We start from the raw sequence: 27,020 nt of genomic DNA, 5'->3' as shown, positions 1-27,020 counted from the left end.
TGACTGTTTCTAGCCAATGAAACCTGAGTTAAGGCAAAAGTGTTGCTTCAGATGCAGGGTGTTCCATGTGAATCCAGACTCTTCAGCATTCTCTTCTCCTGACTCAGTGAACACCAAAGCCTGTGTTAAAGTGGAGGTACCAGCCTTGGTCTCTGGGTGACTACGATGATGAGAATCTCCCACAGCCACACTACGCTCCCCCAGATCCAGCCACACACCTACATTGGACGTGTAGTGTAAATGGAAACTAAGCCTTACTGTCTCTAGCCACTGAAGTTCATGGTTTTGTTATATTTGCCTAAGCTTTTCTATCCTGACTAATATAAGTGCTTTCAAGAAGCAATGGCTCCTTATGAATGAGCACAAGCAAGACATCATGTTCCCAAGACTCACGCATTGCCGTCTTTGTCTTTTTTTTTACTGTTATACTACATTCAGACTATTACTGGGGACATAACTTAGCAGGAATTTTCAATTTGCCCCAGGACTTCCTGAAAGATATCCTAATGAAATAGGCTAAACTAGTTATCTTCTGGAACTCGACTTCCTGCCCAGCAACATCACAGAGTTGTGGATCTCGTCCGCAGGGGGGGAGCCAACCGTCACTAGACAGTTCACTCTGCAAAGATTCTACAGCCACACAAACCCACACAACTGTGAGGTCCACTGGGCATCTCAGGGCCAAAGTGATTTTTTTGAACATGAACTTTAGAGTTCAATTCTTACACATTCATACCAATAGGGCCATTGCCAAGTGTCTGTTTCAGGCTGTGCATATAGATGCATAATTTACCTGTAACAGAATTTCCCAAGGAAGCCCTCAGTGGCAGTTGCTAACCCATGAGTTAATCTATGCTCCTGGTACCATCTCCCAACCCACGGGTTCTCTCAGGAAGCCATGCAACCAAATGAAGCTCACTGCATGCCACAATGTACCCACTTAGTGTTACCGTTAAAGCTGTTTGCTGCTGGACAGTATCTGATATGTTTATAAAGTAATTTTGTCTGGGGAAGAAGCTTATGGGGTAATGGGAGCCAGGAAGTGAAAGGAACAAAGATATACCTAGCCCGGAAAGGAATAAAGAAATAGAATTACAAGGTAATTCCAAGGGGGCAAACATGGAAAGAACAAATGTAAAATTATCATAAACAATAGAAATGCATGAATGCATATATATGCAACTATGCATGTGTTTTTTTCTTTATATATCGAACCAAACCCTCACCTAGTTAACTTGAGTCTCACTTCTGTCATTCACAGGAAACAAAGATCAACTGTGTCCGCCTGGCTACGAAAGGTAGGTTGGCGTGTTCTTGTCTGTCTTCGGCCCCCCCTTTAGTTGTTGAAGTAGCTCTCCCTCGCACCACACAGGGAGAGTGGAGGTAGCAGTCACCGAACGTAACAGGAGAGAATTGTTATTTTTATTGGAGTCATTTTCATCTAGCTATCAATGTGTTCCTGACCGTATATATTAATAACACGGTGCCTCAAGCAGAGTGAGAGCTTAAAACACACTTGTCGGATCAATGGAGGGAGGGAGGGATGGATGGCGTGGTACATTAATCAGAGGTGACTATAGATTTACTCAAGTATTCTCCTGCTATATATATATTTTTTATATTTGTTTATGTTAGAATTTCGAAGCATGTTTATGAACTGTATCTTCTGGGTTATGTACTTTATTCAATTTGCACATGGCTTTCAAAAATGAGGTGATTACTGCCCATGCCTTTAACAACAAGAAAAGAAACACTGCTTTGTTGTATGCTCGGCATTTTCAACACTCACCCCCAAAACGAAGGCAACGTGGTTCGGGCTCACCACTTTTTGTTTTCCTAATTGTAATTGAATTGTCTGGCTCTTTCAACCGGTATATGTTTGTGTTTATTACTCTTTTTATAAAACAAAAATCAATGAATGCTTTGTTATTTAACCTATTATAACATTGAATGGTTAGAAACCAGGTTTACCTGTTTGTTATAGAATTGATATTTTTCACAGCTATCCTTTTCCTATAAGCGTACCAAAATTGGGCAGCTCTTTTTTGCTCCCTGCATTTATTCATGGCATATGTGGTTTTATAGATGGCTTCCATGGAGATGACAATTATAAATATAAGTATAAAATAAGTTATAGATATAAAGGATAGAGAAAAACAATGACCCAAGTATGTATATGTACCTACGTGAACATATATACACGCGTGCACACACATACAGAGGGAAATGTACACAGATACAGTGGGGAGAGACAGGGGCACAGATTGGGGGGAGAGAGAGAGGGGGGAATTATCTATGGTTATTTGGCAAAGCACGTGCCACGTCCTATCGTGCATAACCCTTACGGCCTTGAGAAAAATCAGACCAACAGGTGGGCAGAGCAGGGAAGATGCAGGAGGAAGAAGGCAGAAGCATGAAGGGCTCCTTGGGACAAGAACTCACCCGCATTCCACATAAGTCCTGAGTCCCCTGTTGTGTTCCCTCTTGGGAACTCAAGCTACTGGACAGAAAGAAATGAAATACCTCTCCTGAGGAGGCCTGCAAACAAGTAGCACAAACCACAGGCCTCCTTGACAGACTTTCCCACCGAAGACAGCGGGTAACCCAGGAGGAAGGGCGCCGTCCATTGGAGAGCCCAGAGCACGAGACGGTGGGCAGCACAGCAGGCTGGGTGTCTGCGGCATCGGCTCCGATGGGCAGCAGGAAGAGGGAAGGGGGCTTCCACAGAAACCCTCACGTAGGATGCTCCATGCTTCCCCTCTAGCCTTTGACCTCTAGACGTGCCCTCCGTGGGCTGTGTGGGATTCTAAGGACACCCTCTGAGACATAAGCCCCGTAACGAGTAGTTCGTGGCACCCTGTCTTCTGAACTTAGAGTTAGGAACATGTGACCAGACAGGCAGTAGGTACATAAGGGGGCTTGGAGAGAGTATTTGACACTGTACTTCCTGGGACATTCAGGAGCCACTGTGCGTGTGTGCTTCTCCAGAGTCACCTTACCGGTCTAGGAGAAGTGGGTGGCTTTTAGAGACCTATCCAGGAGAGCTCTCTGCCTCTCCTTAGAGACCCTTAGGACACCCCTTGTTTGACTTCCAGGTCACAGTCTTTGTTATTGGAACGTGTGAATCTGTAAGGAGTGAAGGGATAGGAACTCAGGTATGAAATGATGGGATCCCAGCTGGCCAGGCCCTGGCAGAGCTCAGGGGAGTCAGGAGTCAGAAGTGGCTCCGAGCAGCCACACCCGGGTTTTCCAGTTCGCCAAGGACGGGCACTGCAGCTCAGAGAAGCAGGGCTCTGGCAGCACTGGGAATGGGGCAGGGAGCTGGTTGGGGCAGAATGCCTGTCTGCAGCTCAGGGCAGGATCCCTGCTCAGCGCCTATCAGACAAGAGGGCACTGGTGACCACGGAGGCAAGGCAAGCCTGGGTTTGGTTAGAGTCTGCTCTGTGCCTGGCGGGACTGTAGGAGCGCCCAGGGTCCATTAAAGGCAGACAGAGCCCACTAAACCCAGGCACTGCCTATGGGGACTTTGTATCAGGGTCTGTATTTGAAGGTCCCGAATCAATATTTGATCCATCCCTTTCCTGAATCAAATTTCCCTCTTAGTGGGTTTGCTGAAAGCACTATTCTTTTTAATGAAGGAATATGCAATACTGGGGACCCCGCAGGCATCAGAAGATGTGAGGTCCCAGCGGCAGATTCCTAGGCCGTCTGCTGCCTCCACCTCTCTATCCCTGTGCCACCTTCCTGCTGTGACTGCCACCTCTATGACCCTGTGCCACCTTTCTCCTGTGTCTGCCGGCAGGCCTCCAGCCCCTGGAATGGGGTCATACATGTAGGCTTGAGGCCAGTGCTCTGGTGACAAAGCCACTCACTTATCTTCTGTTCCTGACCCTGCTGACACCAGACAGTGTCTGGTCAGCTGTGTGAGTCTCACAGAAGTCGGGGAGCTGCCACTCAGAACAGAGCAGCTCTGAACACTCCTTCAGGGTCATTCTGACCCGACCCCCTGCCCAGCGCATCTTCTGTTAGGTGCCGCACGCGGCTCTAGGGTGACGCTCTAGCCTGCATCTATCTGTCTGTAATGACACTGTTAGTCACCCAAGCTGCCCAGGTTGGAGGGTTGCAAAGTGAGGGGCCTGGGTTAACTCTCTGTGGCTGCTGTACCAAAGCAGCGTAGACTGAGGGGCCTAAACAACAACACTTACTGCCTCACAGTGCTGGAGGCTGGAAGTCCCACGGGAAGGGTGCGCCAGGGTCGCTTCCTCATCTGGGCTGGGAGGGCAGGATCTGGTCCGGGCCTCTCCCCCCGGCTTCTGGTGGTTTGCTGGCATCTTTGGGTTCCTTGGCTTGTACAAGGATCACCCCGATCTGTGCCTTCATGTTCATATGTCGTCTCCCTGTGCATCTCTGTGTCCAGAGTTCTGCTTATAAGGATACTCGTCATATTGGATTGGGGCCCATCCTACTCCAGTCTTACCTCTTCCTAACTAATTACATCTGTAAGGATCCCGTCACCAAGTAAGGTCACATTCTGAGGTCCTGGAGGCTAGGGTTTCTACATGTGAGCCGGAGATGGGGGGTCACTGTTCGCCCATGATAGGAACCATGAGGCCATGCACTTAGGGGCAGCGTCTGTGTGGTTCCCATCGGAGCCTCTGACCGCTCCCCATTCACAGTGGCACCCCAGCGGCTTTGAAAGCAGTGTAAGAGCAGGACCCAGCCCTGCCAGAGTGGGGTCCAGCTCTGGCTCCTGTTCCTTCCAGAGCTGGTGAGGCTGCGCCCGGCAGAGGATCCAGTCCGTGGCAGCAGGACCCTCCTCAGACCCCACGTGACAGTGGAGTGGCAGATGCTGATCCAACCGAGGTCCTGGGCCAAACCAGGCTGGGCTTCCTGGGGAAGAGACCAGAACTTCCCTGTGAGGGGAGCCATGAGGGCTGCTCAGTCCAACCACTAATGCCAATCCCGTGTTGCCATGGCAGGGGTCCCTGGCACAGAGTTGGTTGAAATGAGCAAATGCGTTGAAATCAGCCTCTCACTGCAGCTAGGCTCAGAGACCTTGAGGGTCTCACTTGATCTTTCCGAAAGTCAGGGGCGTCATATTCAAAGGGATCCCCATCTACCCATTCATAGGACCTTTCGAACATACCTGCTGCCAGTGGTTTGCCCTTAAACCTGCTCTTTGTAAAAGAAAAGCCCGTATCTGTTGTCCTTGTTGATCTGCAGGTGTAAATATCCCACCAGGCCCAATTCCAAGTTAGAGTGGTTAAACAGCTGGCTGGCAAAAAAAGGAAGGAAGGAAGGGAGGGAGGGAGGGAGGGAGGGAGGGAGGGGGGAGGGAGGGAGGGGGGAGGGAGGGAGGAAGGACCAGCACAGTTAACAACAGGCTCTAGCCAGCCGGAGCAAGCCAGCTCCAGGTTACCAAGGCCTGTACCACCCAGTTTGTTATGAGATCAAATGATATGTATAAACATAAGAGCGTTTTATTTACTCCAGAGTGTTTGGGAAAACGTCTTTATTATTGTCCATATCTATTCTTGCCTGAATATAGGCAGCTCACTCATGGAGCATGCGTGAGCCAGGCGTCCTGAAAAGAACTGAGGATTTCATGGTTCCTGTCCCCACCAGGCGTCCAGTCTGGTGTGGAAACAGACAGCATGGGGACAACTTTAACAGACAGTGGTGCAGTTATATTTGTGATCAGTGCTTCTGAAGAACCTGGGGACTGAAGGAGTCCCATGTCGTCCTGGCCTGTGTGTTCCTGGCCCACCATGCAGGGCTCTGCGTTACTGGGACTAGTGCAGTGCAGGAGACCTTTGCCTTCGTGTCCCCCTCATCCCGCCCTCTCCACCAGCACTGGGGATTGGGTAGACCCACAGCAAGGTTGGGGCCTGGGAGGCCAGCTGACTCAGAACCTCAAACTGCAGGAGAAGCCATACTCCTGGCCCAAGTCCCACAGGAACGGCCAAGTCCCCTGTGTTTAGGGAGGATCTAGCTGGCGGGCTCACGTATGCCCCAGCTTTTATTTACAGGGACAAACGAGAACCTCAAATGGAAGGCACAGCTAAGGGACTGTGGGATGGGAGTTCAGTATTTGTTATTGGAAGGGTTCGCTCTAGGATGGGAACAGGCGCATCCCAAATGCCCCAGCTTCACATTCTTCTTTACCTTGTTCCTCAGCTGGGGGTCTGCTGTCATTAGCTCTGACTGGAGATGGAGAGGAACCAGAATGCTCCTCTGTGGAGCTCAACCCTAGTGGGGAAGCAGCGTTTATCAAAGAGCCCTTAAGGAGGAACAGAGCAACTTTAAGACAGGTTCCCTAAGGCCAGGATTTGATGCCTGTGATGTATTGAGGGAGGGCTCTTGGAAGAAATCTAAATGAAAAAGGGAAGGGGGGCAGGGAAAGCAAAAATGCTGAGCAAGAATCCATCCTCACATAAAGTGAAGCCTGGGGTGGACTGTAAATTGCTCCAAAGTTGTTTTGCTTTGAGCCAAGAAGACCACGATCTCTTCCTCCTCCCCTCGGAACAGCCAGTCCGTGGCACTTCCACGGTCCCCTTCCCTTCGCCCTCCCCTGGATCTCTCAGGTGGCTCCAGGGACAGATGGCACCCTTGAGCCTTGCACGGGTCTCCGGAGAAAGTCTCAGGTGCGAGCCTGCAGCCTCACCACTCACAGCAGCGGGGGACAGCCTGCCGACCTGAAGAGGGGGCCTGGGTACCACAGGGCTCTGTGACACAGAGGATGGGTGTCATTATGGGGTTGAGGAAGAGCAACAAGCTAATGGGGTGGCCTCAAGTTCAAGCGCTAAAGAACAATTTTTAAAGCCCCTTTCTTGGTACACGCTTGCTCTGGGAGTCTACCCAGAGCTGTGGGGAAAACAACTGCAGAGTATGGGTAATAAGCATTAAGTTTTGGGTTGGAAACAGAAAACTATTATTCAGACTTTGAAGCAGGGGCAGTAGAAAGTCAGGGGGCAGAAAAACCTATTTTTAAAGTCAGTTTAGTTCTTGTAGTTTAAACAGGAACTGTGAGAAAGGGCAAGTAAGAGAGGGAGATGCACTTGGACCCATTCCATCAATAATGTTTGCATTTGGAAGGTGAGGCAGGGGCTCAGGCAAAGATGGGTCATGTGGAAATTGGGGGTGGGATACCTAGACTTCCAAGGTGCTGAAGCTCAAGTGGGAGATAAGACAACCCCTGGGGCTCCCATGGCAACGGACCATCCCATCTGGTGGAAGATGCTCCAGGCTACAGCCGTTTAAGGTGGTACCCAGTGAACCCAATGCCTGTCTTCTGGCTCAGACAGAGCAGGATAGGGAAATGGGTTCTGATCTAGTGGCTCAGTTCTAAAACGATACCAGTCAATTCCTCTCCTGGAAACTGAAGTCCAGTTCCATCCAAACCCCTTGACTCACTGAGTCTCTGTTTGTCTAATTCTTCCCCTGGCCTCCCTCCATACACCCATCCATTCACTTTGCTACTTTCTATTACCCACAGGCCCTGCCCGATCTCGCCACTTCCCGCCTTCCGGGCTCATCCAGGCTTTATGCTCTTACTCACTACACTGCAGCACACTGGTCCTCTTTCAGCTCTCCAAAGCTCATCAAGCTCCTTCCAACCTCAGGACCTTTGTCCGTCCTGCTCCCTCCGCCTAAAATTATCTGCCCGTATGTCTCTCCGACTGTGGCGTACACTTCACTTCTTCATAAAGACCATTCTGACCTTCAGTCTAACACATTCCCAGCATTCTCCACTCTCATTTTGCCCTGTGCTTTTTTGCATAGCACTTATCACGACTCGCAAAAAAAGTGCGTGCGTGTGTGTGTGTGTGTGTGTGTGTGTTGTTTACTTACATGTTTGATATCTGCTTCTCAGCTAGATTCTAAGTGACAGGAAAAGATGGTGCCTATTTTGAGCACTGTTATGTCCCCCGGTCCTAGCATACATTGGTGTTCAGTAAAATATGTAAAATGAACAAATGGATACATTGAATTAATTAATGGATCAATTGATGAATCAGTCAGTCAATCAATGTGTAGATGCATGAATGGATGGAGTGCTAACATCTCATTAATTTTTTCAAACATGCTCTATTTGCCAGAATGGTTCTCTTGGAAAGGGGAAATAAAAATCACGGAGGTAGGGACTCACTATGTGATCTACAACCCCCACCAATGAAAAGACCACCCAGGCTCTGCTTGGCTACCAGCTGTGACGGGAGCCTCACGACTCCCCCAGGGAGCTTCTTCCACACTTCAGTTAGAGGGACCCCCAATGTCCTGAATCCAAATCGGCTCCCTGTTATTTCTGCCATTCAGTCTTTAAGGCCACACAGGTCCTGTCTGCCTTTGCTGCTTCCAGAAAATAAAATTCACTACTGCAGCCCCTGGCTGGCATAGCTCAGTGGATTGAGCGCGGGCCTGCGAACCAGAGGATCGTGGTTCAATTCCCAGTCAGGGCACATGCCTGGGGTTGTGGGCAGGTTCCCTGCAGGCCAATTCCCAGCAGGGGACCCACGGAAGGCAACCATACATTGATATTTCTCTCCCTCTCCTTCCCCTCTAAAGATAAATAAATAAATAAAATCTTTAAAAACAAAAATTCACTACTGCAGACTCACTCCCCCCGCCCCGCTTAGAGCAAGCAGGTACTGGCTTGTTTGCTGTCTTCCTCCCTTTGGAACCACTCCGGCCACCAGCGAGCAGCAGCCCCATCTCTGGCGCCAGCCATCGAGGGAGCACAGCTGGCTGTGCCGATTCCCGCTGGCTGCACCCAGTGGCAGTTAGAAAAATCAGCTTTGATTTGATTTGCCAACTGAGCCGAGTCATTGAGACAGACTAAATCCGGAAACCCAGAGAGCCATTTGCAGAGTTACTTTGCAGAAGACAGCCACAATGTTAATCTAGTAAACACTCTCTAAAGATCCCGTTAAAACCTCAGAGTAGGTGCCGAAAGCCGAACTCCGGTATAACGAAGCACGAGGTGAGGGCAAGTGTCAGCAGCAGCTCCACGCCGCCCGGTGGCACTGATGGACTAAAGCCATTGTCCCAGTTGCAACAGACAGCAGGCGTGGCGGATGGTCTTTTGTGAATGTAGCTGCTGTTAATAATGGCTGAGCCTGAAGTAGAGCATTCCACCCACTGTTTTCTCTCTACTCTCCATGTGGATGGTCACTCCTGCAGGGACTGGCAGGGACAGTAGTGAATAGCCATTCTCCAGTGAGAGGCCCGCATTTTGCAGATGCCAAGATTGGGGCTGAGAAGGGGAGTGATGTGTCCATGGCTCCTTATCCACAGGAGTAACATGCACAGGCGGTGAGAGAGGCCAAGCGAGAGGTAGGAATGGTCTGCTGTAAGACAGGAAATGCCTGCTCTTCCCGCTCCCATTGAGCCAAAGCTATATGGAAGGCCCCACGTTATATGGGTAAAGCTTCCTTGTGTGGCTGCAAGGAATTATGGGGAATCAGAGATGCCTGGATTGGAGTCCTGCATCCAAAAATGAACTACAAGACCTTGGAGAAGTCAGTCTGTGTCTGTCCCTTCCCCTTTAGGCCTGAGATCATTAGCTCTTTCTCCTGATTACTTGAGATAACGCACATGAAAGGCCAAGAACACAAAAGATGAGAAACAACTTGAACTTCCCTTCTTTTTTTTCTCCTTCAGACCCTCTCTGATAAAAGACCTGGAGACCCAGGTCTCCTAAGCACATGGCCTGTGTCTGCTGTTCTTTAGGGAAGGAAGGGAAAGACTGGACTCTAATCCCTTCTCATACAGTTGTACAAATCGGGCTCTTATCGCACAGACTGAAGCTAGATTCAGAGTGCAGAAACTGGAAGGAGGTAGCAACGATGCTGGGCTCAGGTTTTAGCATTTAACCTTTTCATCTATAGGTCATTGTATTTAGATGAGAGCCTACCTAGCAATTATATATAATTATTGACTGAGTATAGGATCTTGTTCATCCACTCGGTAACCTTTCGCTATGACACTTTTCCTTTTCTCATCATCTGCCCAGAAATTTCGGGAGGGACCCAGGGCCAGAGGATGCCCAAATCTTGCCATGGCAACTGGAGAAGGAGTCATAATACAGAAACACTTGTGTGAGACAAGACTACAGTGACTAGTCTATTGGAAAGCTCTTGGTTGTTGTTCAGTCCTTAGAAGACCCAGGGGAAAGCCCAGGGTGTGAGTTAGGGGTTGGGTAGGAGAGTGCATGTCTGCCCTAGCCACAACCAATGCAATGAATTTTCTACACTCAGGCTCTCAGAATTATTTTAGTTTAACCATGCAACAATAAAAGTAAAGCCTGGAACAGAGTATGCACTAAATTAATAGTGATCATTATTACATTATCCTGACTCAAAACATGAAGCCATATAGGCTCAAAAGGATTAAATAAATAAAGACCTCAAGGACCCTCTCAATTGTAGCTGAGATCTAACCCCAAAGCTCAGGGCCTCCCCAGGGCACCGTTTTGAATCTTGTCAATACCACAGTCTGGGCGAGACTCCATGGGCCACTGTCAGGGTCCCCTGTCTCCTATTTGTTAACTCCTTGTCAGGCTTCTTTTCCAGAGGTAGTTGACAACAGAATCTCGAGGGTGTGACAGTTCTTTGGCCTGTCTGCAGTGGTATCCAAGCTAAGTCCTGGGATCTAGAGCAGAAACCTCAAGGAGCCTTCGGCTGCCTTTACTTCTACAACATATGGAAGCTAATAAACCAAGAAATTAGTTTGTCTTCAAGGTTATCTGCTCCAGCATCATCTTTAGCCCATCAGCATCTCTTTGCATTTAACATTCCTTGCTTTAGAAGGGAAAAAAGTCCGAAGGGAAGTCTGAGATACTCAGCCTTCTGACTGCCATTTTCTCTGTTTGGTCTCGATGTTTTAATCAATGGCTGACATGTATCTGTGAGAACAATGTCTGCAAACTGTGAAGAGAGAGGGGTCATGAAGCCTCCAGTAAAAAGGCGTGTGATGGGGGGACCAGGTGAAAGCATGAGACCGCCACCTTTTGTCTCACCAGATTAGTCAGGAGAGGCTAGGCTTTGCTGCAACAACAAATGGATACCCCAATCCTAGTAGCTGAAGACCACAGAGGTTTATTTGTTGTTATGGCACCCAGAATAGATATGGCCTCAAAGGACCTTATAGTGAGCACAGGAGAAGTATGGAGGTGGTAAAATGGACCTTACATACCTCACTTGGAAATGATGCATATCGCTTCCACGTATGTGGCCTTGATGAAATGTGGACTCTTCTGTATGCCTAAGGAGGAGAGATGGGTCGCTCACCAGTAAACACTAGTGATCTCTAGCATGATATATATGAGTCCCTCTCCTCTTTCTGTTACCCTTTGCATCATGTGAGATCCATGATCCATCATTTTGCTGCTCTTCCACCCACTAGGAAGACCTCTCCCCATCCCAGCACCTGTCAGGCTACACCTCTGTTCCTGTCCCTCCCGGCTGAGTGTTCTCACTGAGCAGAGTTGTAGCCTTAGATGGGAGGGGGAGGAGGCTCCTTGAGGCCTGCCGACTGAACTAAGGCTTTGACTGTTTTCCATTGAATCCTTTTTTTAAAAACTTTTATTTATTTGTTTGACAGAGGAGGGGGAGGAGAGAGAAAGAGAGGGAAACATCAATTTGTTGTTCCACTTATTTATGCATTCATTGATTCTTGCATGTGCCCTGACTGGGGATCAAACCTGCAACCTTGGTGTACCATCAGGACAATGCTCCAACCAACTGATCTACCTGGTCAGGGCTCATTAATCCTTTAAAGAACTTCAGGAGATACTTAGCATCCCGGTTTCATAGGTAGAGAAATAGAAACTTAAATGTACATCATTTTCCAACTGACATAGTAAGTGAAGAATACTAAACCAGAATTTCATTTCTTCCTTTAGTTTTCAATAAACATGGACTGGGTGCAACTTAATGCTGATTTGTGGTCCCTCACCCCCAAAGGTTAAAAACGTCATCACTGGATTTGGACAGTCTTTGGTTCTAGGTTGGAAAGGAACTTAACTGCTCTGTGTCTCAGTGTCTCCAAATATAAAACAATGACTATTAGCACCAATTACATCATGGGGCTAACTCAATAAAGTGCTTAGCCTAGGGCTGACTGACGTATAGTAAATACCCAACAGGTAGTAGCTCATGGGAGCACAAAAACCAGACAGATTGTATCCGTATAGTCCGATGAGGACTCCAGTGAAAGTAAGTAAATTCAGGATGCTGTATGAGCCCAGAGAAGGGAAACACAAGTCAATTTAAGGCATGTGTGCTCGGGTAAGGGGTGCAAAACTCCAGACAAGTTCGGAAAGGAGAGCGACAATTATATCAAAGAAGGTTGTGGGGCAGGGAGTTCTTCCGAGCCGAGGAGGTAGCAGGGGCTAATCACTGCAGGCAGGAGAGCACGCCGCTGAGCTCGAAGGGGACAAGGCAGAGGAACAATGGCTAGAATGCCACAGTGACCAGTGGGGGCTAGACCTGATGAGAGGCGAGGCTGGCGTGGCGAGCCAGACCAGGTCGGCAAGCGCTCTGTGCAGCCCCTTCGTGTGCATGTGAACATACTGTCCTGAGACAGGGCTCGTCCTTGGAGCTACTTCAGCAGACTGCCTTTGTCAACAAGGCTACGCTCTTTTCAGCATAGAAAATGGATCAGAGACGGGGTTCCAAAGCAAGGACAAGGCCGGAACATGGGGGAACAGAGAGGATGCTGCCGAAACAGGCCAGGTGGGGACATATGAGTCATCTCTCCTCTCAGGCCTCCTATTTCTTTTTCTGACATGCAAGCCTAACAGTTCTTGTCTTGCCTGCCTCAAAAGGTTGGGAGAAAATTAATAAAAATAGCCACTTAGAACAGGGTTTGCAGACCTCTCTGTAAAGGACCAGGTAGTGAATATTTTTCAGCTTTGCAGGCCATGTTGTCTTTGGACACTGCACCTTGGTCACTCCAGCACAAAAGCAGCTGTAGATATAACACCTATCAAGTAAGTATGGCCGTGTGCCAATAGCCTTCATTTAGAGGCTTTGAATTTTGAACTGTATGTAAGTTTTATCTGTCAAAAAATGTTTCTCTTCTTTTGACTTTTCCCCAACCATTTAAACATGTAAAAACCATTCTTAGCACATGACCGCACAGAAAACAGTAGGTGGGGGATTGGACCTGGCTCAGGGGCCAGCGTGTACTGACCTCTCCGAGAACGTGCTTTCCAAGGGGCGACATTCCCCGCCTCTAAGGGAGCAGTCTTATGATTGCCATTGACCCAAATGTATTGTAGGTGACGTTTTATAGATTTCATGGCTGTTAGTCAAGCTTGCCCTTTGTGTGAATTTCTGCAATTATGTATTTCCTGTTTATCAGTCAGTCTGGAATGCCCTGCCTCTCCCTCCATTTTGCATAAAAACTTTCTGCTGTTTTGTTGATGAATCACTAGAGACACAGCAGCCTTCGGCTACCACAGGACGCCCACGTGCCTTTCGTACATTTTCTTTGGAGAGGCAAGTGGTGGGTTTGAAAGGGCAGGAACATTCATCAGGCAAACCAAGGTTTAAGCCCTGCTTCTTCCAGTTATTACTTCTATGACCCTGAGTGGGTTATATCATCAGTTCTTTAACTTGTCATTTCTTCATTTGTTCATTCATTTGTTCAAGAAGTATTCAATGAGTACCTACTAGGTACCAGGTACAGTGCAAGGCCACAGAAGTTCACTAGCTAATGAGGGACCGAGGATACCTTCAAGGAGATTATGGGAATAAGGGGAAGGCAGCCACTTGTAGTACGGTGAGAAGATAAGGGTGTTGCCCTGGCTGGTGGGGCTCAGTGGATTGAGTGCTGGCCTGCCAACCAAAGAGTCACCAGTTCTACTCCCAGTCCAGGCACATGCCTGGGTTGTGGGCCAGGTCCCCAGTTGGGGGCATGTAAGAAGCAACCACCCATTGATGTTTCTCTCCCTCTCTTTCTCCTTTCCTTCTCCTTTCTCTAAAAGTGAATACATAAAATCTCTAAAAAGAAAATAAGACTAGGGTATTATGGGAAGACAGAGGACCACAGTGGCAAGACACTAAAGATTCCCTGAAGAGAGATGTAAACTGACACCTGGATGAGCAGTTGTTGGCCCCGGTGCGGAGGCAGGAAGTGGGTGTGTCCTGCACACGGTGACAAGCCTAGGGAAGGCCTACAGACAAGAAGGGAGGGGGTCGGAGATGATGGAAAGGACTTTGAGCTAGGGCAGGACACAGAGTGTGGCAGTGGAGGTGGAGAGTGGGTGGGGGGCAGGCAGGGGACTCCTTGAGGGCCTGTGAGCTGGGTGACAGGGTCTAAGGTTGACCTTGACAACAATAGGGTAACAGATGCACTTGAACTGAAGAGTGGAGTGTATTGAAGGGGGAGCAAGACTGGAGGCTCCCTCAATAATGCAAGTGAAACGTGGGTGGCTTGAACGAAGTTGGAAATGAAATTGGAGAGATTTGAGGGGTAGAAGTGATGAAGCATGCTGAGTGATTGGAGGTAGGAGATCAGAAAAAGAGGGGTGAAGAATGACCCCAGGTTTCTAGACCCAGCAGCTGCATGGGTGGAGGTACCTTTGACTAAGAAAGGGAAAGTTGGGAGAGAAGACATTTGGGTGGAAAGGGGATGGGTTGGTTTATAAGAATTTACTGTACATTCTGGGCAGTTCTAAGTCTTAGAAACATTGTATGTGAGGTACCTGGCAGAGTACCTGGCATGTTGTGGGTGCTTGATAAATGGTGACTCTTATTCCATTTTAAACAGTCTATTTCAGGCCCTGTTCAGTTACCTTGTGATGTTCTTTTGCTGCTTAGTGTGAGCTCTTCAGAGCCAATAGAATTGCGGTTTTGTTCATTGTGCTGCACGTTTTCATGTGTGTTTCTTTTTCTCCTTCTCTTCTGCATGCTGCCTGGGGACTGGCTTCCTTGTGGTCAGCACCAATGGGCAGCGCCCAGGTGACCCCGGGGACTCCACTCTGCCTCCTCACCACAGGTGATCACCAGAGCCCTGGGCGGGTGGGAGGGGAGTGAGAGTGACCCACGTGCAGCAGGTCCTCCAGGCCAGGTGCACCATAGAGGAACTGGCAGTCCCTGCATCCCACCCACCCATCCCTCCATCCCTTCATCCCTTCATCCCTTCATCCCTTCATCCATCCACTCACCCATTTACCCACTCATCTATCCACCCATCCACCCATACATTCAACCACTCACATATGCATGCATGCATGCATTCATCCCTCCATTCTGCTAATGCTTACAAAGTACCTACTATGTGCCAGGCTCTGTTCTGGGCACCAAAAAAATACAATGATGACCAAAAGAAGACATGTTTCTATACCTTTCTGGGAAGGGCAAGAGCCGTTAGTCAAAAAACTACACAAGTAAAAAAGGGCACAACCCCAGCTCTGAGTGGTGCTGCAAAGGAGAGGTGCATGGTGTCCAAAACCAACAAACATACCGGGGAACTAACGTAGTGCTTCCTCGGCAGCTTCCAGCTGTGCTGTGGTCCAAGGTTAGGAGAGTTGACTTAGCATGCCTATGCTTAGGAAATGAGTAGATCTGTCTCTGATCCCAGGTCTACTGTTTGTCCTAGACAAGTCCTTTAAATGTGATGACTCCCATTTCTCTTACCCATTAGTAGGAATAATAATACCTGCCTCTTACCAAGGGCTTATATACTGTGCACCTGCAGAGTCCTTTGGAGGTGTGTTCTGAGACAAAACAAGATAATGGTTATGCAAAACAGTGGGATGCAAGTGCCCAGTCTGGCTCAGGTATTCGTTTGAAGGAACTACCCACCCCTTCCCTTGAACATATGGTCTGACCTCATTTCCCATAAACATCTGCCACTCTTCAAGGTCAGGATGCAGCACCCATCTCTGACAAAGGCTGATGTTCACTGTTGCCCTTGAGACAAATAGTCCCTGCTGACTTGGAATCTTACTGCAAGGGCCCTTTCTGGTCCGTGGGAAGTTTCTCAGAGATTTCAAATATCTGACTGTTGCTTCTCTCAAAGTTGTTGCTCAAACAATAGCTTCCTGTCTACTGGTCCCTACCTGGTCAAGTTTATCATGGTAGGAAAGAGGGTACAGCAGGCAAGGGTGACATGAGTCCAGCCATCTAGTACCTTCACTTCTGCCTACCCCCTTCCCCAAACTCAGAAACATTGCTGTTGGTGAATGTCTTATGTGGGGTTCTCTAGACCAAGGGTCTAGAATGGGGATTCTTATGCAAATTATTAATCGAGGAGTATTCTTAGAAGAAATAAAGTGAAGGAGCCAGGATGGGCGGGGGGAGATGCTGAGGGGTGAGGAGCCCAGAGTCAGCGGAGCCCACTGTGGGTTCTGGAGGAGGAACTGTATTGCAGAGTTGCTCCCACCTTGAGACAAGGGGTCCAACATGAGTCCTAACACATACACGCAGCAGCATCTGTCAGCCAGTGGCCGGGGCTGCCAGGGGAGTGCACACCCTCCTGGGGAGGCGACACCCCTTGGTCTTCTGCAGGGAAAGAGCGGTCTGTGAGCTGTTTGCACACAGCCAGCACAGCAGCTGCAGGTTGGATGCAGCTGCCCAGGTAAGGGAGAGCTGGGCAAAGCCCCAACAGTACTCACTACAGCCAAGCTGTGCCCTTGCCATTGACCCCCCGAGCCCCATGTGTCATTACCAACACCCCAGGAATGTCATGTTAGCCACTCCCTAGTTAGATGACTTCAAGCAAGTTTGATAGCCTTATTTCACCTGCTGCAGAGCCATAATAAAAAGTACGTTAGGTACTCAGAGTTGAGGGTGCCTTGTGTATCACCAGCTTCCTCTCGTACAGTCAAGGAGAGAGAAAAGATTGCATTAGGCGACCCTCGGGAGTGCCCTACCCAGGAGCAGCGCAGAGGAGGCCTTCACCAAATGCCAGTGCCCTACCGCACGCCATCACAGGCCCCCTGGGCGTCGCCCTCACCCCCAAGGAAGCGGGAGTTCCAGGGGGTGCATGGTGACAGTGACAGGAAAGTGACTCTCACGCCTGGGCTCACACACCCTTCGAGGAGAAAACGGCTTCTCCAGAGTGAGAGCTGCTGCGACTTGCCGGGTCATTGTTCTCTGGACTCTATTCAAGTCAAGCAGTCCGATAATGTTTTCTTTAAACAGAGCCAGTCTCATATCAGGCACATTTGTTCTTACCTCTTGCCTTCCCGGGCGTCTGAATGTTTCTCGTCTGACAGGTTTATTTCACTGGGTTCCATTTATTTCCCCACGTTCCTTGGCGTCGCCTGATGGGTGAGGTGCCTGTGAGTGTTTCTCTTGGCGCTGACTGTCCCTTCCGAAGCATGTTTTGCTAACGCTCATCCCCTGGTAGCAATAATGGCTGATTTAAATTATAACTGTGCGGACCTGAGTGATGGCGATATCAGACTATAAACACAGTCAGCACCGACTCGGAGAGCCAAGCAGGACTGGCTGGTGTTCGGCGTGAGCTGAGACTGGGTTCAGCTCCCAGCTCTGCCCCTTTTGGCCTGGTGATCCAGGGCAAGTTACTCCTCTTCCCTGGGCCTCCCCTCCCCTCCATCTGGAGAAGTGGGGACAAAACACCCATAGTCAGAGTGAATCTCAAGAGCTAAGTGCGATAACAGCTTTGACTTCTCACTCAGCTCACTCCAACTAGCTCCTCAGGTCTCTGTGACCTGCGGGGTTTCTCAGTTGAGGCACTGGTGACGTTTGGAGACAGATAATTCTTCCATTGGGAGGGACTGTCCTGTACATGGTAGGATGTTTAGCAGCATCTCTGGCCTCTATGTATTAGATTGCCCTCAACTGTGTCAACCCAATAGATCTCCAGACCTATCCAAATGTTCCCTGAGGGGCAAAAGCTCCCCCTGTTGAAAGCCACCAGAACTGCACTGTTGAATAGAAATAGAATCTCAGCCTTGAATGTAGTTTTAAGTTTTTTTAGTCACATTAGGAAAGTAAAAAGTAACAGGCGAAATTAATTTAAAGATAGTTTATTTAATCCAATGTAGACAAAAATAGTATCCTTTTTCACAAAAAAAGCAATATTTTCAAATTGCTAATGAAAAACAGTTTGCATTCTCTTTTTGCACTAAGCCTTTGAAATCTGGTGTGGATTTTACACGTACAGCACTTCGCAATTCAGGTGCTAAATTTTAAACAGTTCAAATGAGACCTAATCCTAAAAAGATCAACACTGTGTTTACAATTAAGCGTACTTTACACTGCTTCCGTTTTAAAGTTAAACTAGTTGCAATGAAATAAATGTTAACATTTGGTTCCTCGGTCACACTAGCCACCCTTCAAGAGCTCAGAAGCCCCATGTGGCATTAGGGACAGTTCAGATCTAATGGTAAGAAAGTCTTGACCATCTCTGTGCCTAGTTGCTGAAGGGAAGTGAATGTGCGTGGAGTAGAGGCTCCATGAATGTTCAGTTCCCTTTATTCCGTTCCACCTGCTGGGCTTCCTAGAGACTGAATCTCGCGGAACCTCTGAATGAAGTTCCAGCAGGTCTGCTGGTCCAGCCCCACTGAACCCCATGCCCAGCCCGGGCATCACAGGGGAGACCTCTCCCGGGACTTGGAGTGAGCAAAAACTGATGCTCCAGATCCTAGGTCTTGGCTTCTACTTCTTTCTTCTCTTGCTTAGAGAAGTGCTGCTTTTCCTCCCACCCTTTGGGGAAAGGGATAGATGGGTTGTTAGTACAGAACTCAGTGGTTCCAATATTTCTGCTTCTAAAATCAAGGGGCAAAGGCTGGAAGGGAGGAAACACGTTTGTGGTGGATTGGGCTGGAATCTCACCAGGCAATGCTGTCCCCGCTGCTGGCTTTATTAGCCTCGCTCAGTTTCATTGCACTAATCTGAACTCCGTGCTGCGTGTTTGCGGGCCGTTCTCTCTGAGCCCGCTCGCATTCCCCTAATCCTTCCTATTGATTTCTCACTCCCTCCCACGCACCTCTCTCCTTTTCAGGTACTCCGATGCTTGCTTCAAGCTGCATGTTCCAGGGGCAAGATTTGGACAAACTGCCCCAGCTGGGCAGATCTTTGCCTCTGCCTCCCCTTCCTGCCCCACTGGGTCAGGAAATGCTGTGACATCTCAGGGCATCAATTTGGCTGCATCAGCTGGAAAGAACTCAATTACCATGTGTTTTTGAGTCAGAGCCTTAGGGATGCCTCGGCCCCTGGTACACCCTGCTGCTCTTTGCAGACAAATAAAGCCAGGACGGGTTGTCCTCCCAGAAGCCTCCTGTTCCGCTGAGTCTGTTACCAGGCAGGAATCTATATCCCCCTGCCCGCTGCTCTCCATTTGGCCCTGACTCCTACTCGCATTTGACTTGACTTAATGAAATGGGGAGACCTCCCTCATATTTGCAGCCCATTCTCAGGCTGCCTGGATTGTGACTCTGCTAAACCTGATGCTGTGGGTGGAGTTGTGTCTCCCAGACAAGATATGTTGCAGGCTTAAGCCCTAGTTCCCATGAACATGACCTTATTAAAATGGGGGTCTGTGCAGATGTAGGTAGTGAAGACAAAGCCATGGGGGTGGGCTCTGATCTCATGTGGCTGGTGTCCTTGCGCAAAGGGGAAAACGTCACATGAAGACACAAGGAGGACACTATGTGACGACAGAGGCAGAGATTGGAACGACCCATCAAGGAACACCAAGGACTTCCCAGCAAGCACCGCAGCTGGGCAGAGGCAAGGGAGGCTTCTGCCCAGTCTCAGAGGGTGCCTGCTGACACCTTGATTTCAGACCTTGAGTCTCCAAATTCAGCTGGTCTACGTCACCCAGTTTGTGATCATCTGTTGCAAGAGCCTGAGAAACCAATACAATGGGAGAGGCGGCACTCCTGAGCACTGGGCAGTGGGCAGGGTCCACTCTGGAGAGCTGCGCCTTGACAGACCTCCAGGAGGCCGAGGCCAGGAGCTGCCATCTCAGCAGATCTCTTTGAGGCACCCTGTCCCCCTGTGGGGTCTCCTTGGCTGTGTTCTGCATTCGGCCGAGACTGGTCTCCACTCTGTGACTCTGATGCCCCCTTCTGGTTCTGCCTCCAGCCTTTGGGTAGTCTTGGCACCCGTGCTGGTCATGCCCTGGCCTTGGCCTCGGCCTCACCCACCAGGCTATCGTAGCTTGTTCTCAGTGTCCTGGAATTGTGTGACCCGCAGACCATCCCTGGTTGGCTCACGTGCTTCTCTCTACACTGCCTGCTCCTGAGAAGGCTCCCCTGTTCCACAGCTGCCCCAGGGCTGCTCCGACTCCACAGGAAGAATGGCAGTCTGTCCAGTGTGACCACGCGCTCTGTCATGCTGGGAAGGTCTACAGGGACTGTCACTTTGCCACCAGGCGTCCAAAAGAGCATGTGTCCTCTCTTACATCTGCGCTTCAGACTGAACCCTTAATCCCCAGCACAGACCATGGGTGCTCCTCTCAGCTGCAGTCAAGCAGCTTCAAGACCCTTGCACTCCCGGCTCAACACACAGATTTCTGCAAGGAAGCAGCCAGGACCACCCACGGGGGCTGAGCTGACTCAGCCTCCTCATCCTCATCAGCAGGGCAGACCTCGCCTGGACCACAGGGAGCTGGGTAGGGAGCTGTGGGAGGAGGCCAGCAGCTGGTCTCAGGCATGTCGGTGGCCTGACTCACACTCCCGATGGCCTGTGGAAATACAGCGTGTGGTTGAGTGTGGCCTAAGCAGCATCATGCATGCCCTTCTCTGTATGTGCCTCTCTGTTAGCACCTGTCCCACTGAGGCTGAGTCTCAGCTTGCACACGTCTGTCTCCCAATAGGTAGTGAGCTCCCAGGCAGTGAGTTTGTTTGTCTCTTAGTGACCTCACCGGCAGCGCCCACCATCATTGTCAGCATCCTAGCACCGCTCTCACTGGGCAACGTCTGAGACATTTCCTCTGTGGCCAGAGGTTCAGTTGAGGCTCTTGAGGCCGGTCCGTGGGTCTAATTCATTTACAGGCCATTTAACTTACCTAGTTCCACGGCCCTGGGCGCGGACTCCTGAACTCTAGCCACTAACTGGCTCCTGATCCCTCCTTCAGGTTTGACCTCTATCCCCCCCACATCCTGGTCCTTTACCTTAACTGTGGTTTGGTGCCTAAACCAGTCGACAAAGTACACCTGTCTGTGGTTTCTTAGCCAGCGTCTCACCCAATTCTAGCCAGAGCTTCCGGTCCTCATCTGTTCACAGACCAGGGTCCTGGCACTCATGCTGAGTACCTTCACTGGGCAGGAGAGGGAGCAGTTGAGACCATGGGAAAATATAAAAAGATTCTCCGCCCACAACCAGTGCGGCCCTTAAGGGGAAAAAGGGCGTACCATTCAATACGTGCCAGTAGTGACCGTGCCTGGCATGAATCGATCATGACTAGCCTTAAATAAGTCTATTATGCCAAATTCCAAATGCATTTTTTAAAAACTTAGAATCAGGGAATTTTCTTGCACCCAGAAGCTATTCGCCATCAGGGTCTTTTATCGCCATCTCTGCTCTTGTGTGTAACATGACTGAACTAGAATTTGACCTACACAGACCATTTGCTGTGCAAAACAAGACCCACCTGGAAACACAGGCTTGGGAGGTGCACGGGACCAAGCAGAATCAGCACTGGAGGAACAATTTATTTGTGTGGCCAGAGTGCTTTCAACCAATCAATTGAAGCTATTCCCATCTCATGGGGTGCTGACCTCCATTAAAAGTCTGGAAAGGAGGGCCACCTCTGTCAGCAATATTTTCCAGTTTTTAGTTGTATAGTCTGTGATTCCTGCCCCTTAGGACTGGCTGCGTAATAGCGAGGGAGCCTGGGATAGTATAAATCTCTATCTCCTTTATACTTAACTCAGTACTTATTAAATGGTTTTCCACAGCAAGGGTGGAGCTGTCTTTGCAAAACCTGCGTCTCTGTGGTGTTTTCCAGCTACTTGACATTGACTCTGAGTTAAATCTTGGCTAAAAGCAATTACTGTCATATGATGAATTGAGGCAATTTATTTATTGCTTGAGAAACATCCTAGGTGATGTCACTTAGAAGTATGATGGAATAATCCCTCTCACGCACTCTGTCATCAACCAGCTCTGGCGGTGGAGGCACATTCCAAATGTGGGGGAGGTAGCCAGCAATTTACAAAATTAGTCACCATGCCATCCAAGAATGAGTGTTGGCAATAAAGCAGAAAATAGTTGCCTAAAGTTGAGTGAGACTTGTCTCCCTGTGAAATGATAAGGGATGCTTTGGTTGCTAAATATCAAGAAAGGTATTATAGAGAAAGCTCAGAGATTAATAATAAAGCTAAATGCAATATATTAAGGGCATGGAGAGGGTGGCTGATATACAAGGAAAGTGAAAAGGATGAGGGAACTTAAGTTTAAAAGGTCAAGTGTAAATATCATTTGAGCAAAGTCTGTATAATTTGGCCTATATAACAAGATTCATATGACATGTTCATCAATCCCTTAGATATTAGAATATCTTGGTGAGAGGGCATGCGAGGAGATGAGATAATTTTCAAGAAAAGCAGGTATAAATAGAACTGCCTGATACAGCAGGTGGCAAGCTGAGCAGGGACAGGAATAAATACAAAGGCGTCTTAATCTGGCTGGTCAAAATCAGATTCTTGATTCCCTAAATACCAGTCAGCTTCTTTCTTTCTGATATTTGAGAAAAGACAACCAGATTTCCTTGCTTTGCAATCTCTCCTCTCGTTTATGGGAGCGGTGGCAGAACAGAATAACGGTTTAAAGAGAATAAACACTGTACCAGACTGCCAGGGTTCAAATCCCATCTCTGCCACTTGCTACTGTTACTTAGTATCTGAGCCTCAGTTTTCCCATCCCTGAAATGGGTAAAAGGAAAGAACCCACTTCATAGTGTTGTAGTAAGGATGAAAAGAGATAGTATATGTGAAGGGCATTAAACAGTATTCTGGCTTGTAGTAAAAGCTCTCACTGTGTGTTAACTCTTTAATAATATTTCTGTTTTACATGCGGTCAGGTATCCTGAATCTTCTAGATATGGCCCAGTGGAACACCTGGCTGTCCAGAAAGCCAGTCCCAATGTCTCCATCTTGGCCATGATTTGGCTCAAGTTAAGGCACAGTACTGGACATCTGTCCCAATGTATAAGTCCACACGCCTCTCAAAAGCGGCAATGAGGCGAACCTAGCGTTGCCTGTTCATAGAAAGCCCATACTGGCCCTTGGCCTGGTTTGCCTCACATCCATCCTTTGCTCCCTGCCTGCAGTGCTGGGTGTGCAGTGACCCCTGCGGCCTGTGTTTCTTGGGCTTGATGTCAACTGGTACCCAGGTTCGGCCAATAGGAGACATGAATTGTGGAGCAAGAGGAAGGAGAATGCATCCCTCTGGGCTCTGATGACCCTACCACTGCCCTCTGTCTTTCCAGAATGGGCTGAGTAATGGCTCACGACGTCACCCTCTAGGCTGCCCCACCATCCCCTTGCGAACCCCGGGTACCAATTTTCTAGTAAGTTTGCTCAAGTTTCAGTGTTTGGAGCAATTTCCCTTTTCCTGGCTAGATGCTGACAGATGCAGAGCCTGGCTGGTTTCTAGTGATTATTCCCTCCTTTAGTAAATGGTAATTAAAAAAAAAATCGAATTGCACCATTCAGTCTATATATTTTCCTGTATCAACATCACACTTACTTGTGTCAAATATTGGGAATCCACATCTTTCCATCAAAAAAAAGCACAAAAAGCCAGCAACAGCATTTGTTTCTCCCCAGGCTTCTTGCACCCCTCCTGCTCGCTTCCATCTCATTCCCAAAGACTGCCCGAGTTGTTCACGACCGCAGTTACAGATGCGCTCGTGCCGTGGGGTGCAGTAAAGTCTGGAGCCTTTCATCTAATGAGGGACCCAGCTGTTTTCCTACCAACTTTTCTCCTATCTGGGCTTCAGTTCCATCTTAAAAATAGCCAACCACTCCAAGAATTCGCTTCTGGCAAGACCAAGAAGGGATTCGGTACAGACCTGACTTTAGAAGGACAGAGAAGTTGCCCGACTTCCTCATCTTTTCCCAGTTGCCGCCTCTTGGCAAACCCCACCCCCAGCCCCGTAATCATAGAAGCCCGCAACGCTTAAAACTTTCACTGGCTCAGAGGCAGCAGCTCAGGTGCAGGCTTTCCGAGGTTCTCTCTCCTGGGGCACAGGTGCCTGTGGAGCCGGGGAAAGGCAGAGTCTCTCCAACAAAAGAAGTCGTTAAGTAGAGGGGGTGAGCGGCCAATGCGGTAAGATTTGGGGATAATATGCCCTTGGATTAGCTAAGAGTCAACTGTGTGTTTTCAAGATTTCAGCTTTCAGGAGTGTGTCCCCGAGAACGGGCTTCCTTTCCTTCCCGTCAGCCACGATCATCAGCGTGGGTTATGCTTCCACTGGGATTTCCTTTGTTTTATCAATTGCAATTAGATGTTCTTTATCTGCAACTTCTATTTTTGCTTCGCATCTTTACAGGGGAAATTCTCTGAGGTAAAGCTATAGAGATGGGCCTGGAGCCAGCGAGGGCACTTTGAGAATGAATCATTAATCCCTTGTTGCCGAATTATGTGATTGCCACTAAGTCATCCAGATGTGAGCCTGATACAGGCCTGGCCTATGGGAGGAAAGTTGAGTGAATCATTCTGGGGGCTCCACCTGCCTTCATCCTAAGGATTGGATGAACGCGGGCAGCAGCTTGCAAGGAAGCATCGCCCAGCACCCACCGTGCACCCACAGTTTATTGACACCAGAGACCACCTCCTGCTGTCCGTCTGGAACCAGTTCCAAGGTCATGCCATTGTTAGACCACATGTGTGGGCAGTTCCTCAGAGTTCATTGAGCATTTCTGCCTCCATGGTTACATTTGATCCTTAGGAAACCCCTGCGAACTTGGCATTTACTGCCTCTTTTACAAAGGAGGGTATCAAATGACATTGGGGTTAACAGCTTTGATCGAGGTCACACAGTGAGTGAGTGATGGAGTCTGGATGCAGGCTGATGTATTTTTAATTTTGAACCCATCTCATAAAACCTTAGCATCGTGAACCTCACAAAAGGGTATTAGAGACCAGGTAGTCTCTTCTGCTTGACTCGGAGCACACCGAGTGCCCAGGCAGTGCCTGCCATTGTTGGGGACACGCTTTCCTCTGTGCGTGACTTGGGAGTCTGGGGTAGATATCATGGGAATCTCATGGCTCTAAGGCTGACAGGGAGACTCTCTCACCCAGAGCATGGGTGTCACGAGAATCGAGGTTGAAGTGGGAGATGGGGTCAGTAGCATCCAAGAAGTCTAGAAGGTGAGTCCAGGTGGAGACTGAGTCGGCAGGAAAAGAGAGGGCTCACTCTGAAACAGACTTGGGGACCATCGCTGCTCTGGGGTCCTCTGCATCATAAGGCCACGGTGAAAAGGGCTGGGCGGGGCCACAGCTGGATGGCACTTCCACATGAAACCCCTTCCTTGCATTGGCCCCAGATCTATCCCTGTCACTCCTATGCATTAGCAGTAGTTCTGACCTTTACAATGAAAGGGAACCAATCTACTCCGTCTTTCACGATGGCCTTTCGGCTTTCTGAAGGCTGGAATGAAGGCTCACCTGAATCGCCCCTTCTCCGGGCTGAGAAGCCCTGACTCTGGCCCCCACTCCTCCAGGGTCAGTGCTTTCCGGGTTCCAGTGCGCGTCTGAGTCACCGGGAGACCTAGCTATGTAGATTCAGTGGATCTGGGGTGGGGCCCGAGGCTCTGCACTTGTGATAAGTTCCCACTGGTTGCTTCCGGTCACTGGACCCCATTTTGAGTGGCAAGGCTCTTAGCCTGCCTTTACCCTGGAAGTTTCTCTCGGAGCCCAGGGTCCACAACCGGACAAGCCTCATCACGGGGGTCCAACCAGTGCAGAGCAGAGCTGAGCAGCATTGCCTTTGTTGGGAGTCCTCCCAGGAGTTTGGGGGGAAAATGGAAACCATCCTGTTGTCTGGTAACGTGGAAGGAAGCAGCAGGGGAAACTGAACGTGGTGACTGGATCCTGTGTATGGTGTGAATATTGAGTCAGGGACAGACCTCAAGGGGCAAAGAGCCACGCCCTGGGCACCGGGTTTCCATGTCCAAGAGCAGACAAGTAGCATGTGGAAGGCCAGATGTGGACTGTGAACTGCAGCTAGGAGGGGACTCGACTCTATGTCACAATAGCTTTTGTGAAAAGTCAAACGCAGGGGACAGCAGCTGCTGTCCAGCCTGTTCTGAGAGGACTGGCTCAGGCTGTGGGGCACTCAGAGCGCGAAGGGCCCAGCTGGCGGGGGAGGAGGTCGGCCACGCAGCCGCATGTTAGAGACAGGAGCCCTCAGCCAGTGCGGGCTGAATTCACAAAACTGTTTTTGATGACTACATCACACAGGGGACTCAGGTACTGCCTTGAAGCCGCTGCAGTTGAGTGAATCTACCACCTGGCGCCTTGTTGCCAACTCTGATTTACTCAAACTATTCTCAGGTTGGCTCCCAGTGGAGGGCAGAGATGCCCTGCCTTCCCTCAGATCTCAGACTCCCACTTCCTGCTTGATAGACAGAAGTCACCCAGGGCTGGGGACAGAGCTTTGTAGGGACTGAGAACTGGTGCTACGCCTGCCTGTCATGAAAAGGATGGGCTTAGGGCAAAAGTAATGCAGCTTCAATATTGCTGAACAGTTTCTGATTCTGCCTCTCTGGAGAGTTCCCTCGGATTTCAGGCCAGTGCGTCAGATGGCTGACCTTCTAAGTGAGCTCAGGGCTGGCATTTCCCGAACTACATCTCCATCGTAGAGCTAAGAGGATACGTCCTGCACATGGAATCCCAGCTCTGACACTCACTACTTAATGCCTCGGACAAGTTACTGTTCTGTGCACACTTCGGATCTATGTAAGAGGGAAAGTAATGCTAGCTCCTTCTGAGTCAAGTTTTATAAAGATTAAATGACTTACTATATGAAAGTGCTTCAGCACATTACTCGGCCCCCAATAATGGATCAGTACTCTTAAGCTAGATTTT

The 27,020-nt window shown here is 49.2% G+C and overlaps 1 protein-coding gene across 11 annotated transcripts in view; it reads left to right on the top strand.

Moving 5' to 3' along the window:
• PTPRT (protein tyrosine phosphatase receptor type T) overlaps window positions 1-27,020 on the top strand; it is a 945,487-nt gene that overhangs the window by 775,771 nt on the left and 142,696 nt on the right. For 10 of the 11 annotated variants that reach the window (XM_037044094.1, XM_037044090.1, XM_037044092.1 and 7 more), the window contains one exon: window positions 1,262-1,298. In XM_037044094.1, coding sequence (XP_036899989.1) covers window positions 1,262-1,298 — 37 coding nt within the window. Of the gene's footprint in view, window positions 1-1,261; window positions 1,299-14,946; window positions 15,004-27,020 lie in introns of all 11 variants that reach the window. The other variant, XM_037044097.1, reaches the window with a different exon arrangement.

This window comes from Sturnira hondurensis, unplaced genomic scaffold (genome assembly GCF_014824575.4).
Source record: "Sturnira hondurensis isolate 20B ecotype Veracruz unplaced genomic scaffold, ASM1482457v3 Scaffold0004136, whole genome shotgun sequence".
Classification (NCBI taxonomy): domain Eukaryota; kingdom Metazoa; phylum Chordata; class Mammalia; order Chiroptera; family Phyllostomidae; genus Sturnira; species Sturnira hondurensis.
Note: the sequence above shows the minus strand (reverse complement) of the source record. Positions and strands in the feature narration are given on the sequence as shown.